We start from the raw sequence: 13597 nt of genomic DNA, 5'->3' as shown, positions 1-13597 counted from the left end.
GGAACTGTAGTTTGGTGAGACATTTAGCCTTCTGTCAGAGAAAGCTCTGGTGCCGCAATAAACTACAACTCCCAAGATTCCCTAGCAATGAGCCAGGGCAGTTAAAGCGGCCTCAAACTGGACTGTTTCTGCAGTGTGTTTTGGCCCTGTGTTATGTTTTAGTAAAGTAGGTTTTCCAGTGGTGTGACTCTAGAGGTGGTGAAGTGAGGGCAAGGTCAAACGAGAGAACGACTTCATCCTCCTTGCCTCACGGCTGGCAGCCAGAAATAGGCGCTGTCAGTGTATGGGAAATGAAGGCGTCGCCGCCATTTTGGGTTTGGGCAAAGCGTCAAGACTTTGTACTCTACTCAACGCAGCGCCGGGCGACCATCTTAAGTGAGGTACACGGAAAACCTCGATAGGCTGCTGACGCCTGGAGCCATTTTGAATGTGGGCAAGGCGTAGAAACTAGGCCATGATGGCAGCCATCTTTGTTGTGGGAATGCCAGCGTTGATTTTACCTATGGCAACCGAAAGAATGCTGCAGGAGGAGGAAACACAGTTCTTTTTCAATAGAGATGGCGTCCCTCATAGCCTTACTATTATGCTGTGTTTAGATATAGTAATAATAATAATAATAATAATAATAATAATGAAGAAATTAAATTATGGACCTTTTTTTTAGCATGGTTCAGGAAAAACGCTGACAAAATGTTTTTTCCTCTAATTTTGCCGCAGGCCTTAATCACATCTCTAGTTGTGCGCTTTCAAGTCATTTCTAATTTATGGAGACTCTAAAGCAAAACTATCACAGTGTTTCTTGGCAAGGTTTGTTCAGAGGGTTGTTGTTGTTTTGCCTTTGCCTTCCTCTGAGACTGAGAGAGTGTGACTTGCCCAAGAGGCCACCCAGTGGGTTTCCATGGCTGAGTCGGGATTCGAACCCTGGTCTCCAATACTGAAACCACTAGACCACACTGACTCTACACAGCGGTATGCGTATCCTCAATCGCCTGTCAACTTATGGCAACCCCATTAATTTCATAGCGTTTTCTATGGCAAGGAATACAAAGTCACCTGACAGTGGGGAGAGAATTGTATTATCTGAAATCAATTAAATGGTGTATCCCACAATCAGGATCTCATCTGATTTTGAGCCTCTTCCTTAGTGATATTAAAGGAATTTTGCAGTGGAAGCAGGCCGTAGTCTCTCTCTCTCTTGCTCTTCAAATTTATCTTTATTAAGTTTTAAAATATAATGTGACATTGTATACATTCCTATTACATACATCTAAATGTCACATTGAGGAGGGAGCAAGCTTGTTTTCTGCTGCTCCAGAGAACAGGACCTGGAACAATGGATGCTAGCTTCAGGAACAGAGATTCCGCCTCAACATTAGGAGGAACTTCCTGACAGTAAGAGCTCTTTGAGAGTGGAGGACGTTCCCTCGGAGTGCAGTGGAGTCTCCTTCCTTGGAGGTCTTTAAGCAGAGGCTGGATGGCCATCTCTTGGGGCTGCTTTGACTGAGAGTTTCTGCATGGCAGAATGGGGTTGGACTGGATGGCCCATGGGGTCTCTTCCACCTCTATGATTCTATGGCCCCATACAGACAGGCCAAAATAAAGCTGCTTCAGGTCACTTTGGAGGTATGTTGTTTAAATGATGCATGCATCCTAAGAGTCCGGAAGCCACACCAAAGCCACGATCCAGTCCTATAGGCCTATTACACACAGGCTTAAAAGTACGTGCGGAGCGCGTACTAGGGTTAAGGTGGGGCGGTGCTTCTGCACCGTCCTAACCCTAGTGCATGCTGTGCGCGCACAAAATGGCGGCGGCCGTTCCACACGCGGCGTGGTTGTGACATATTGGGGGCGCGGCAGGGCGCCTAGGGCGCCCTTTCCGCGACCCTGGAAGGAGCTCCGTTTCGGAGCTCCTTCCTGGTTTGGTCCGCTGGGCGCAGCCTTTAGACGGCTGCACCCAGTGGACCAAAGGAGAAAGGGGCCAAACAGTCCCTTTCTCCTTCTCCCCGCCACCACGGGGTGTCCTTGGGGCTTGAAGCCCGGAATGCCCGGAAAGCGGTGGATCAGGGCTTCAGTGGCTGCTGCTCTGGACGCTGAGGCCCCGATCCGGCGGGGAAAGGTCCGCCTACAGGCCGCCCCAAAGGGGCGGTCTGTAACGCGCCATAGACTGGAGCACAGCTTTGGTGCAGCTTCCAGACTCTTTTGACACATGCATCATTTAAACAACATACCTCCAAAGTGACCTGAAGCAGCTTTATTTTGGCAGTCTGTATGGGGCCTGAGATTTGCATGATGAAAGTTCGGTAAAACCTTAACATCAACCATTTACATCTCATTTTCTATCCATCCATCTTTACTCTTTCAGTGTCGCCAATGCCACTGCCCGACAGCATCCCGCCTAAAACCTGGCTACAAGCCTTTCTCAGCCGGCCAATTTGTACACATGGGAAGCTCCCAGCTTTGCAAATAGGACAAATGAGTGTGGCTTGTAGCCTGATTTTAGGCGGGATGCAGTTGAGCGGTTGCATCGGCAGCATTTCCCCTGCGATAATACCTGACTGCATCCCATAATTGACTTGAAAATGGCAAGGAGAAGTTGCTTTTTTAAAAATGTGATGATATCCTAAATTTAGGCAACACTGATGTTTCGATTTCAGCTATTATATCAAGCCACACAAAGTTTGCATTTTCTCCACTCTTTTAACTTCTCAATCTGTTGTGTTAAAGGGTTATAATCATTATAACAAGTTATCTGTGTATTTCATATTAGCTGCTTCAATTCCTGTCAAATTCAGACCAAATATCTGTGATTTGTTAATTGACAGAGCAGCCAATTGACCATAGTCTAGTCAGTGAACTGCATCTCCTTTGCAATTTAATTAAATTAAGTTTACAGTTCAGCTCTTTTTTTATTTATCTTGTGGTATATACATGCCCTCCTTATAATCACTTTTTGCATTAATGGCCTGGATGTCACCATCTAGCCAATCCAGGCATTTTATGTAAAGATCATCTATTCTAATATAATCCATGAAAACTAGAATATAGTTTAACCCAAAGTACGCTATGCCTATTTAATTAAAAAGAAATAGTCCCTTTCTTCAGGATGAAGTTCACATCATGCATCAAGTAGGCAGAAGTCCATTAGGATTTGTTTCAAATTTGAGGCAGAATGGCGGAGTTTTTTGTTGGAAGGACTCATTAGCCTAATTAAGGCCTCCTCCTATAATTAGCTCTTCTTGCTAAAATGGGTCCAGCAAGGGAAGTCTTTCTTGTAGGAAGAAACCCTGGGGCAGTATTAGCCCAAGTTTACTTGTTCCATGGACCCTGTAATCGCTTTTTATGAAAATATGTCTATCTTTTCCCAGTGACTGGGCAGCATATAAATAAATTCTATCATCATCATCATCATCATCATCATCATCATCATCATCATCATCATCATCATCATCTTTGGTTCCTTGCAAATGTCAAATAGTTGCAAGGCCAGAATTGGAGCTATAACCACCAGCACCGGCTAGATTTTTTAGATTCCTTCTGGTGCATAACAGTTACTTAAATTTGAATGGGTAAAGATCCTGGGGAATTCACCTATTTTGAGTTTCTTGCAGACAGAGAATATCCAGATCCTTCTGATGGTTGACTGTTTGTATACATCTGTGCTTCACGAAAGAGCTTATACCATTTACATTAAATTAACCACACTTCTCTTTGTCATTCGCAAGGTATAAGAATTCTCGTGTGTAAATGTGATTAGAAACATAAGCTTCCATCTCTGAGAGCTGTTTCAAGTATCTAGTCATGTCTCAAAGTTGGTAATGGCTGGTGATAATAAAGACGTAATACAAACAAAGCAATAAAAGTTATTACTCCAATAGGACTCATCCAGCACACCCATCTATGCATATTCTGGGCTATTGGTACTAACATGATGGCAGTGATACACTGCATTAATATTCTGGGGAAAGATAATAATTTGTGTTATCAATAAAGATGTAATTTCTTATGGAGGAAGTTGTAGGGAGTTACCAGTTATTGAGACAGTAACAGTCCTTAATGGTCTCCTTTGTTGTTATTTTGTTAAGTGCCTTCAGGTTGACTATGCCTTATGGCGACCCTATCTTACAGGATTCTTGGGAAGATTTATTTGGAAGAGGTTTGCCATGGCTTTCCTCTAAGGCTGAAAAAGTTGTCAGGTGAGATATTTCAGATTGTATTTCCCTTGATGTGCAGAGTTAGCTGTGGATGAACATCATAATTGATAAACTATGTGATTTTCTCCAATTGTAGTATAAAGTTGGAAATGTTTACATCCCTCGGGATAAATTTAAACCAACTTCAATTGCAGAGAAGTTCTTTGGTGCTTTGTTGTCAAAAGTGCATTTTTCACGCTTTCCTACACAAATTCTAGACAGGATGCATCTGCACTGCAAAATAATCTGGTTTGATACTGATTTTACTGCTATGGCTCAAGGCTGTGGAATTCTGGGAACTGTAGTTTGTTGTGGCCCCAGAGCATTGCTCCCAGGTCCAGTGCCTGGTTAAACATATGCTTATTAGCTTCACAGTTTGTTAGGTATAGTTACTTCCAGGGTGACCAGACGTCCTCCTTTTCCAGGACATACCTTACATTTCAACTTTCTGTACAGGAATAATTCCAAAACGTCCTCCATTCTGAGCATGACTAAGAAGCCCATTGAGTAGCACCGCGTTTGCTGTTCTCCTTCAAGAAATAATATAGCAATACAGTATAGCTGAAAATAAACCCTATGAAAAGCATTTATACTGGTGTTTCTGGTTTTTTATTTTGAAATGCCTTACACGTTGTACATTTTTGCTGAGCCTTGTCCTTCTTTGTATCTGTCTGGGGTGCTTTGACTGTGTATTCCTGCATGGCAGAATGGGGTTGGACTGGATGGCCCTTGAGGTTTCTTGCAATCCTATGATTCTACTCCTAGGGTCCAAAACCCACTGCAGAAATAATCAAACTTGGGACCACTTTAACTGCCCTGGCTCAGTGCTAGGGATTCCTGGGAACTGTAGTTTATTGTGGCACCAGAGCTCTCTGACAGAGAAGACTCAATGTTGCAAAAAACTACAGTTCCCAGAATGCTCAAACTGCAGCGTGGAACGATGTCTACCAAACTAGGCGAAAACCATACTGTTCTAACCCTATAACCTAGACCTCTGGCCTTCGGGCAAAGAGCCGTATTAATTGGCCAGCGCTGTACAACTCCGCGCCTCCTTCGACGTCGGACTCACCATAGAGTCTAAGCCACGCCCCTTCCGCCTTCCCATCGTTCTTCGCGCGGCCACGGCCGCTTCCTTTCCCTTTTTTTCCGGCCGTCGTCGCCGACGCTGCCATGGTGAGTTTTCAGAGTGAGGGGGCCGCTTTGAATCCGTTGCAATCCTCCGCGGGGAGGCGGCGGGTCCGCCGGGGAGCGTGGCGGGGCTGTGGAGAAGGGCCCGGAGCTCCCGCGGGGAAGAGTATTGGCGGTTTACTCCGAGGCTCGGGAGGGCTGGGTGGTCCGCGGAGGAGGGCGCCGAGGAGGATGGCCATGGCGGCGTTTGGGCCTAAGTGAGTTGAAAGGTTAGGGAAGCCTCTTGGAGTTGGTCAAGGGACCCCTCGACTTCGGTTGCGCATGCGCGTCTGTAATGCTAGCCTTCGTTCCGATTTATGGAGACCCTAAGGCGAACTTAGCATAGGGTTTCCTTGACAAGGTTTCTTCAGAAGAGGCTAGCCATCGCTTTAAATGCTGTGCCTGCCTCCTGTTGCTTTTTGGGGTTTGTAGTTTAAGAGGGGACATTTGGAATATTCAGCTAGAGAGTTCTTAAGCCTCGCTGAACTACAAATCCCGAAATGCAACAGGAGGCAGGCACAGCATTTACAGCGACCTAGCCCCGTTTTAAAGCGTGTAAAAGCGATAAGCTCCTTACCTAAGGCCACAGCTAATTGCCCCCAACTGGCTGCTGTTAGCGCTGGCTACATGCATCCATTACGCAGAGAGAAATATGCAAGATCTCAGCACCTTTTGAGACTGATTGTGCAAAAGAACTCGTAACATAAGCTGTTATAGACTTGGTTTACTCAAGGAAGCAGGCCAAGGTGTAGTCTGCACTGCAGAATTAATGCAGTTTTACACCACTGTAGCTGCCATGGCTCAGTGCTGTGGAATTCTGGGATTTGTAATTTTGTGAGATAGTTAGCATCCTTTGGTGCCACAATAAGGTACAGATTCCCAGTGCAACTGTGGAGAAAGATGAACTTGTAGCTTGAAATGAGCAGTGTGGAATTATGTATTTTTAATAAGACTGCAGAAAGGGGATATATTTTCAGTGTCAGAATATTCCTTGTATTACATTACTGTACATAAACAGTATTTCCCTTGTTTGGCATGCTTGCTGAATTGTTTTAGATACAGCTGTTGAAAGTGATCAGTGTAATTCCTGTGTGCATTATTCTCTTTCACACCCTACATCCAAGGATCTCCGAGCAAGATACACAATAAAAACAAAACGGTAAAGTCAATAATTCTTAAGAATACAGACACAAAAATACAACAGAAATACACAATATCAGAGATTAAAACAGCAGAGCGGCAGCGAGAACCAAAAGCTGAAAATGCAGGAATAAAAGGGCTCAGAACACTGTTTCAGAGCATAAGGTATAAAATACAAAATACCATTGGTCTGTAAAATATACAGTGCTTGAGAGAATTGAAAGGGATTTTGCTTGGTGCCAGAACATGAATAAGAAAGGCCCCAGGTAAACCTTTCTAGGAAGAGCGTTCCATGATGGGTAGGTGCTGTTGAAAAGCCCTGTTTGCAAGTACCCACATTTGAGTATGCAAAACAAGGCTAGGCACACATAGAAAGAAGTGGCCCTTCAGATAACTGAAGCCAGAAGAGGCTTTATTAGAGCAAAACTATCACTCTGACATGAATCCGAAAGCAGATTGGAAACCAGTGAAGGAATTGCAACACTGTTGGTAAGGTGACTGTAATGCCCATTTCCAGTTAGTACTCTTGCTATATTTTGCATAGACTGATCTTTCTGATTGTATTTAAAAACAGCCACACAAAACACTATCACTTTTAACTTTTCGCCACAGCCTCTTAATTGGCATGAGACCTTCATGCCAATGCAATGCTTGTGTTGCTCAGATATAAAGATAAGTGTGGAAACTCTAGTAGTAAGTATGTGATTGGTATTTGCCTGACATCTTCTCATTTATTTAAATCTTTATTCTTTGGTGCCAGGGAGTCGACATACGCCACAACAAGGACCGGAAGGTTCGGCGTAAGGAGCCTAAGAGCCAAGATATTTATCTTCGCCTCCTGGTCAAGGTGAGAACTGGGGCAGTCAAACTTCTGTTGTTTCAGGGGTGGTTAAAAGCCAGAATTCCTGATGGGCATCTTTCCCCTGCTTTCAGCCAGGTTTATTTGCATAAAGAGATGCTGAAATCCATGTTGGACTAAATTAAGATAAAGATAAAGTCTTACATTCAGCTTGAAAATTGAAAGGCACACATCTATGAAGAGGAAAGCCTTCCTTGCTGGATGCATGGGAAGAAAATGCATAATTACAAACTCAATGTGAACAAATATCTGTGGTCCTCTGTATGCTTGGAAATTTAATAATATAGCAAGTCCATGATGTAAAGATGTCATATCCATAAGATCTAATAGTTTCTAATTATCCTGCACTGGTGAGGCCATATCCAGAATGATAAGCCCTGAATCAGCATAAAAATCCTTGGACAAGCACCTGTGTTTTCTCAGACGTTGCAGAAATGCAGGCACTACTGCAGACAGTCATTCTGAAAGCACACACACACTGCCCTCTCTCATTTTAGGCTTGGTAGGTGGGAGTCAATTGACCATTATGCAGGTGGTGAGCTCCAGCCTTGTTGGCCTGTTGCACAGTTATGCAACATTTCATTTAGATGATGCCAGAAGTATATAGGATCTTGACTTGCTTCTAGTTTTGCATGCTATATGTTTAGAAGGACATTTATAAACTGAAGCATGTGTAGATTAAGCGGAGACAGGTTTCCTTCATATTTTGATAAAGGGGTATCATCTGGAAGATGTACCAAATATTTTTGTTGTTCCTCTAGAGATATGTCTAGAGTTAATGGCTGGAAATCACAAGAACGATGATTTTGGTGAACCCTGGGAAAAACCTCTATTTGACAGTTGAATAGACTGTGTCAGGAGATGATAGTCTGCTTTATTATAGACAAGGATGGATTTATGGAAGTTGCAGCCCACAAACATCTGGAGGATCAAAGTGATCTTAAAATTCAAGGATTCTATCATTGAGAAGAGGCTTGGACTAGATTGCCTTAAGTGCTCCTGGCTCAGAGGTTCTGTGATTCTAATGAATCAGGGACCAGGCCTCTTTTGAGGCGAGTGGGGATGGATTATTTTTGGGAGCTGTGGTTAAGATGGAAGCTGGTGGTCTTAAGCTTGGGGTAGAAGCAATCCAGTGGCCTTAATAAGGAACGGAAGCTAACAGGACTTGGGGTATCTGCTGAACCTATTCACTATCTCCTCAGCTCTACAGATTTCTTGCTCGACGGACCAATGCCAAGTTCAACAAGGTGATACTCAAGCGGCTGTTCATGAGCCGCACCAACAGGCCACCGTTGGCCATATCCCGCATGGTAAGTGCAGATTTTCTCCATACTCCCTTTCCCGATCTCTCTCCAGTTCTACAATTGCCCATCCATATTGATCCTTGGCTTCAGACATCAAACGTTCTCAAGCTGCGTCATTACACAACCTTTCCTGCCTCAAAGGAAAGGCTGAACAAAACTGCTCTGATGTGACTTTGCTGACAGAGTTCAGGGTGGTACAGCAGGGCAAGGTGAAAGGAACAGGACTTTGTGCCTCCATAATGTATGTTCTTTCCCAGGAGAGGAAACAGTGGTAACACATCCTTTTGCCAAAGGCAGTGGAGTGATGTAAAGATTTTGTGAAGCTAGTGAGACGTGGAGTATTTATGTTGCATCCATTGTGGAATTGGATAGGGATGGCGTGTCCACACTGCTACCGTTCCAATTAACAGACACACAGTTTGCATGCAAAAAAAGTAAATTATTACTTAATTATTAGTGCAAGCATAGCAGTTATGGTTCTTTTTCCTTCCCTTCCAGATCCGTAAGATGAAGCTCCCAGGACGGGAAAACAAAACTGCTGTTGTAGTGGGTACAGTGACAGATGACGTCCGTATCCAGGAAATCCCCAAATTGAAGGTAGTCTGGTTGGTGCTGGAGAAACTATCCAGATGGGAAAGGGTGGGAGGTCAACAGGCTTAGAGCATGGCGGAGGCTATTGGGTATTCATAACAGGTGCCAGTTTATTAAATTTAGGAATGCATGACAGGTTGCACACAGGTGTGTCACATCTGGTATTTTTGTGCCAGTCAAATGGGGTATAAAAATAATCAATTAGATTAATAAATGTTAGACAGTAATCAACTGTACCAGGTGGCATTTGTGTTTGCACCTGTTACTAACTGGGATGTTACCTGATTTTTAAACAATGCTACAGTGTTTAGTTAGTTATTGATATAAATTTGCACTTGGTGCTCTCTAAAAGGGAGAGAACATTGTTTTAGATTGTGCTAGTGTAACAAGGAGAAGGATGTGAGAGAGACAGAAGATGGGTGTCCCGGAAAGGGGGAGGTGGCGGCACTGCAAAGGGAGAACTCTGATTGAAAACTAGAAGGCCAACAATCCCTAGGGAAGACCCTGGGAGGCAGGCCCTACAAGGGAGGGGCTGGCAGATAAAAGGGAAAAGGGAGAGGCGCTTGGGGAGGAGGGCATGAGTGGAAGAGAAGGTGGTGATGTGGTCGCATGTAGGGAAAAAGGTCAGCATTCTGGCAAGGAGGGGGGAAGACTTAGCCAAGAGGGGAGGAATTTGCTGACTAGAGTGGGAAGATTCAGAAGCTGTGAGACACTTGGGAGTGGAGGGTTTCCTATCGCAGTTTGCCCATCCCCACTCTCCAACCCCAAGCTCTTCTGAGAGAGGTTTGAGGTTGGGTTATTGTTCAAGGGGAGCGTTCCGTTGGGACCTTCAGGGGTGTTACTGGCCTGCCCAGAGGGAAGGGGCTAGATGTCGAAGAAGACCTGTAAGACCTTACTGCCACTAAGGATTTGGGTGACGTAACCCAAGACTGGAACTCTGTGAAGTAAGAGTACCTCCGCTGGTGTTATTAGTTCTATTAAAAGTACTCAGCATTATCTTTAAGTTGTTTGGAGTTATTGTCCGCAATGGACCCTGCTAAGAAGCCTGGAGTTGGGGGTGTGCCCTGTGCCCCTGCAACATCTAGAAACATAGGAGACAGTGTTGTGTAGTGGCTTGAGAAATGAACTGTGACTCTGGAGATCAGGATTCAAATCCTTGCTCAGCCATGGAAAGACCCTGTGTGACCATGAGCAAGTCAAGCTTTGTCAGCCTCAGAAGAAGCCAAAGGCAAAAGAAAATCCCATGATAAGTTTGCCTTAGAATCGCTCTAAGTTGGAAACAATTTTGTGGCATACAACAACAAATCTAGAAATATCTTAGAAGAAATACTCCCTCTGGAAGGAATGCTTCTTAAGTTCTTTTGCATCTACAGTACTTATAAATTCTTTTAAATAAATTCAGCATATTTAAAAATCTGCCTGATTAATCATGAGAGATCTTTTTAGGTCAGTTATAATTTTGGTTTAACCAGTTAATTAAATGCGTGTTGTGTCCTACACATAATAAATATAGATTAAATGCAAATAAAGCAGGAATTTATTTATTTGGTATTGGCTGACGGACAGATTTGGAGGATTTTTGAGTTGTAACAGCTTTTCCTTTTCCTCCAAGGTTTGTGCCCTCAGAGTGACAAAGGGAGCTCGCACCCGAATCCTGAAAGCTGGAGGTCAGATCATGACTTTTGACCAGTTAGCTATGGCTGCCCCCAAAGGCCAGGGAACTGTATTGCTTTCTGGTGAGTCAAGGGGAGGCATGTTAAGTTCAGACCTTCATTGATCTTAAGTCTTCTCCCACTATTTCAATATAGCTAAAGCGTCTCTTCTGGATTGTCCCTTTACAGGACCCAGGAAAGCCCGGGAAGTCTATCGGCATTTTGGCAAGGCTCCTGGTACCCCACACAGCCATACTAAGTGAGTATCCCAAAAGTCTTCCCTCAGATCCTGTTTGCTCTTTCACTTTTGCTAGCATTTGGTGAAACCAGGGATGGGCATTGTTGGCCAGAAATGTGTTTTTGGGTTGCAGCTCCCATTATCATCCTCCATTGGTTACGTTGGCTAGGGCTCTTGGGAGTTGTAGGCCAAAAGCACTTATGAGACCGTGGTTGTTGCTCCTGTCTAAAGCTATGCACTACATCGAAATGATGGCATCTTTAAAAAATGTGAATTCTGTTCATTCACTTTATTTCTAGCTCTTCTGTCACACCTGCATTTTTGTCTACATCAATATTGGTCTTGCTCTGGGTCCTTTTTTTCTTCCTTGAGTCTGATTTTCGATTGTATGTAGTACAACCTTATTTAAGTAACTCTCATAGTACTATTCTGAGTCCCATAACTGTCCTGGTGATGTGGTCCATCAAGCTAATCTGTGAGCTATAAAGGTGTGCAACCACACTTTTAAGATCCTTAATGCCTTTGTTAAAGAAGTGTGGAGCAGGCTGCATATGAAAAGGGCATTGAAGGCAATTCACTCAACTCCAGAGGACAGTAAGCTGTTGCTATGAACATAAAAACCTGTATCTGCTGTTACTTTATCCCTAATGCTCCAGGGATGCTCAGAACTATATACAAATTATTTTTGGGGGCCTAAACTTGTTAAAGCCAGCCAAGTAAATACCCTAAAGACACCAAATCCCTCTGGTATTGGAAGCTAAGCAGGGTCAGGTCTAGTTAGTAATTGTATGGGAGACTGCTAGTAAATACCAGGTATTATAGGCTATATTTTAGAGTATGGAACTGGCAAAATCACATCTGAATATGCCTAAGAAAAACCTATTAAATTTATGGGGACACTACAAGTGAACAGGTGACTTGAAGACACTGTAAACTTCCTAAAAGCACTACACATTTTCAGTGCTGTTCTTCAAACTTTGGCATTCAGTTACTTGCTCTTAAAACAAAAACCTGGGACTTTGGAAAAGGACTATGTTCTCTTTCTGCCGTTTTCTTGGGAGTAAGCTTGAACTCTGTGAGACTTCTGAGTAAGCATTTATAGGATCATGCTGGAAGAAATCATCAAACTGCAGAGTCAGCAGGAGCTGTAGTTTGGTGCTAGAGAAATGTGATTTGCTTGAAGAAGATTCAAGGGTCAATCACAGACCTCCAAGTAGGACTAGGAAAGGAATCCTGCCAGAAACCCCATAGAACAATTGCTAATTAGTGCTGAACTAGAATGACTGGTGTCTAGACATGATACGAGGCAGTGCACAGTATTTGTGTTTCCTCTTGGTGTTTGTATTTAATAATTTGCCTCATTTAATAATTTGTTTCTAAGCTGTTTCTAGTCAGTCTTTCCATCTTCTTCATAAAATAACTGGCACTTTTTACAACTGTTTTTGCATGTGATAGTTTTGCAAAATGTTTATTTTAGACAGGCATTGAACTAGTTAACATCAATTATGAATGGCTTGAACTTAAACTTCATATAGCATATATATGAAGATTTTTTTTGCATACTCTGCCATGTGAAGAATGTGACTGGGCAGTATACAGTTCTGGCCACACAAACTATTTGCTTCTTCTGTCTTCTAGGATGGGAAGCTGGTTTTAGGATCAGATATATTTCAAATGTTATTCTGAAAACAGCTGAGGTGGTCTCAGTGGAAATGTGGAAAGAGTATCTTGTAACATTTCTCAGTCCTCAGTTTCAAATAGTCACAGAGATGCTAAAACTCTTAGAGAGTTAGAAGAACAGTAGGTTTGGGCCTGTAGGTATGGGAGTTTAAGGAGAGAGTTCAGGAGCTACACTGTCCTCCAAGTTCTAAATTCTGGGGCTGTTGAGTATACAGTATGTCCCTTGTTTCTGTGGGGGATATATTCCTGGACTTTCCATGGGTAATGAAAAACACTGACAGTAGTGAAAGTTTTTTATATCTGAAATGAACAAAGTCTTAGGCTTCCAGTCCAAGCACACCATAGAATTGCACTGAAAGACCTAGAAATGCCTAGAGAAAAAATTGGGGGGGGGGGGGTGGCTGCATGTAGGAGAAATCATGTATACCGGTCACATGGATATGAGGGGCATATTGTATATCTCTTCCCTACAATACTGTTTCTCTGTGTAATAATAGCTTCTGTTTGCTCCACTAATTGCTCTTCCATTTTCCAATTTCTAGGCCTTACGTCCGATCCAAGGGCCGCAAGTTTGAACGGGCTCGAGGTCGCCGTGCCAGTCGAGGCTACAAAAACTAGATTGATAACAAAATATTTGAAGGCTGAGATGTACTAAGTTACCATACTATATATATAAGTTAACACCAACACAATTTTTCATTTGCTCGGCAGTAAAGTGGTGGTAAAGCTTTATTAAAGGCCTGTTGTTTACCTAACAAAACATGTTTTGTTTGAAC

At 43.2% G+C, this 13597-nt stretch overlaps 1 protein-coding gene across 1 annotated transcript; it reads left to right on the top strand.

Moving 5' to 3' along the window:
* The first annotated feature begins 5260 nt into the window (after positions 1 to 5260).
* LOC149303730 (large ribosomal subunit protein eL18) lies at positions 5261 to 13581 on the top strand. Its single transcript, XM_089480549.1, has 7 exons — positions 5261 to 5363; positions 7258 to 7344; positions 8559 to 8666; positions 9159 to 9257; positions 10864 to 10987; positions 11093 to 11162; positions 13364 to 13581. The coding sequence occupies exons 1-7, from the start codon at positions 5361 to 5363 to the stop codon at positions 13437 to 13439; spliced, it is 567 nt and encodes a 188-aa protein (XP_089336675.1). The 5' UTR covers positions 5261 to 5360; the 3' UTR covers positions 13440 to 13581.
* The last annotated feature ends 16 nt before the right edge of the window (positions 13582 to 13597 follow it).

The sequence above is a fragment of the Sceloporus occidentalis genome, unplaced genomic scaffold (assembly GCF_023333645.1).
Source record: "Sceloporus occidentalis isolate IW3139 unplaced genomic scaffold, rSceOcc1.0.p SCAF_14, whole genome shotgun sequence".
In the NCBI taxonomy this organism is placed as follows: Eukaryota; Metazoa; Chordata; class Lepidosauria; order Squamata; family Phrynosomatidae; genus Sceloporus; species Sceloporus occidentalis.
This window is presented reverse-complemented; position numbering and strand designations above follow the sequence as displayed.